This window comes from Corvus brachyrhynchos, unplaced genomic scaffold, assembly GCF_000691975.1.
Source record: "Corvus brachyrhynchos isolate BGI_N302 unplaced genomic scaffold, ASM69197v1 scaffold219, whole genome shotgun sequence".
NCBI lineage: Eukaryota > Metazoa > Chordata > Aves > Passeriformes > Corvidae > Corvus > Corvus brachyrhynchos.
Window position 1 is genome coordinate 1,217,057 of NW_008240034.1, and position 1,896 is coordinate 1,218,952.

The 1,896-nt window shown below is 64.3% G+C and overlaps 1 protein-coding gene across 1 annotated transcript in view; it reads right to left on the reverse strand.

Annotated features, from left to right (window-relative positions):
• PLPPR3 (phospholipid phosphatase related 3) overlaps nucleotides 1–1,894 on the reverse strand; it is a gene marked incomplete at its 5' end in the record, with an annotated part of 3,696 nt that extends 1,802 nt beyond the window's left edge. Inside the window, 7 exons of the mRNA XM_017743807.1 lie at nucleotides 4–195; nucleotides 365–553; nucleotides 751–808; nucleotides 884–1,079; nucleotides 1,282–1,411; nucleotides 1,550–1,735; nucleotides 1,880–1,894. Coding sequence (XP_017599296.1) covers nucleotides 4–195; nucleotides 365–553; nucleotides 751–808; nucleotides 884–1,079; nucleotides 1,282–1,411; nucleotides 1,550–1,735; nucleotides 1,880–1,894 — 966 coding nt within the window. The remainder of the gene's footprint in view (nucleotides 1–3; nucleotides 196–364; nucleotides 554–750; nucleotides 809–883; nucleotides 1,080–1,281; nucleotides 1,412–1,549; nucleotides 1,736–1,879) is intronic.
• Nucleotides 1,895–1,896: the final 2 nt, after the last annotated feature.

A 1,896-nucleotide genomic window follows, 5' to 3' on the forward strand; every position in this document is an offset into this window, starting at 1 on the left:
CTCCCGCGCGGCCCGCGCCGGGCCCCCCCCCCCCAGCCGCGCCTGTGGGTTCAGCTCGTCGGTGCTCACCGACTTGTTCTGGTGGTAGACGGAGTCATGGCCCCGCTGTGTCAGTGCCCGCAGCGCGTCCTTGGCCGGCGCCTGCGTCGGAACGCGCTCCGTCGGGGCACGGAAGTTGCCAACAGCATGGAAAGCCTGTGGGAAGGGCAACCATAGAATCCTAGAATGGTTTGTGTTGGAAAGGACTTTTAAAGGTCATCTGGTCCAATGCCCCTGCTACAGACAGGGACAATTTCCACTAGACCAGGTTGCTCTGAGCCCTGTCCAACCTGGCCTTGAACACTTCCAGGGATGGGGCAGCCACAGCTTCTCTGGGCAACCTGTGACAGGGAATGCCAGAGCCGATCAGGAAGCCCACGTAGACGTCAGCGGGGTGGCTGCGGTACTGGGTGATCTGGGTCAGGCCACAGATGCCGGCGGCGATGGCAAAGGCGAAGACCAGGATGGGCTTGAGGAGTTTGGTGCTGTCTGAGATGATGGAGTTGAAATACATCTGGGGCAGGAACAGGGTGTTAGTCACAGCCCCGGCCATGCACACAGCTCTTGGGTGCATGTGGGACTGCAGGTGCCTGCACCCACACCCAGCACGGGCACAGGAATATCGGGCAGAGCTTGTCTGTGCCAACAGGAGAGGGACACAGCTGCCCATGGCACAGGACTGGCATGTGCCAGGCAGTGCTGGGAACTCACCGACACATAGACAGCAGCGAAAGCCGAGAGCGTCGCGTGCTGGGATGGGAAGGTCTTCCTGCAGGGAGAAGGGACACGGTTGGGATGGGGCAGGAGGGCTGGCAGGGCGGCACAGGGCTCCCCTGGCACGTACCTGGCAGAGAGGATGGCGTGCTTGTCAGTGCCTGAGCAGATGTCCTGGGTGATGTAGGGGTTGGCGTCGCAGGGGGTGCCCAGCAGGGTGTAGTTGGGTTTGCAGACGGTCAGGAAGAAGGGAGCGTGGTAGCCAGTGGCCAGCTGGATGACGTCCGTCACCAGGGCCGTGGCACAGAGTCCGAACACGTGGACGCCTGGGGATGGCAGGAGTGGGACAGTGGGTCACCCCCATCCCATGTGGGGCAGCCAGGATTCACCCAGCCCTGGGGCACCTGCTGGAAAGGGTCTGGTGCAGTGTGCAGGGTCTGGGTGGGGCCGTGCTCCTGCTATCACAGCCAGGGTGGCCCCAGGTCCCCCCCAGCCCCCAGGTCCTGTTCAGGCTGTGGCACAACGTACCCACAAACCTGACGGTGCGGCGCAGGAAGGAGTTGAAGTTGCAGCCACCGGCATTGATGCTGCCCTCGGCACCGGCGCGGCCCTTCAGCCGGGACTGCAGGCAGTACACCATGCCCTCCCCGACCATGATCTGGGAAGGAACCGCTGGCTCAGGAGGGACTGGGCGGGTCTGGGATGTTGGCAGAGCTGCCCAACAGATGCTGGACACTGCCAGACATCAATTCCCAGCTCTGCCCCGACCCCCACAGCGGGACAAGCCCGGACGCACCGAGGCAGCAGGCGCGGCGAAGGCCAGGCTGAGCAGCATCAGCAGCGGGATGAGCTCCTCGTTGGTCTCCACGTAGGGCATGGAGAGTGCCCGGTCATGGCACTGGAAGCCCACCTTGGCCGGCTTGAAGAGGTCCGTCAGCTCCAGGAAATAGAGCGTCACGACGGAGGAGGCCACGATGGGCAGCTGTGGGGGAGAGAGTGGGGAGCAACGTGCCCCCGGAGCGATGGCACTGCCAGAACGGGACACAGACCCCCACCTGCCGTGCCAGGGCCCAGGACAGAACCCCCTGCACAGCCCCCACCCCGTGCCCACCCACCCCACACCCACCTCCACGAAGTAGAGGC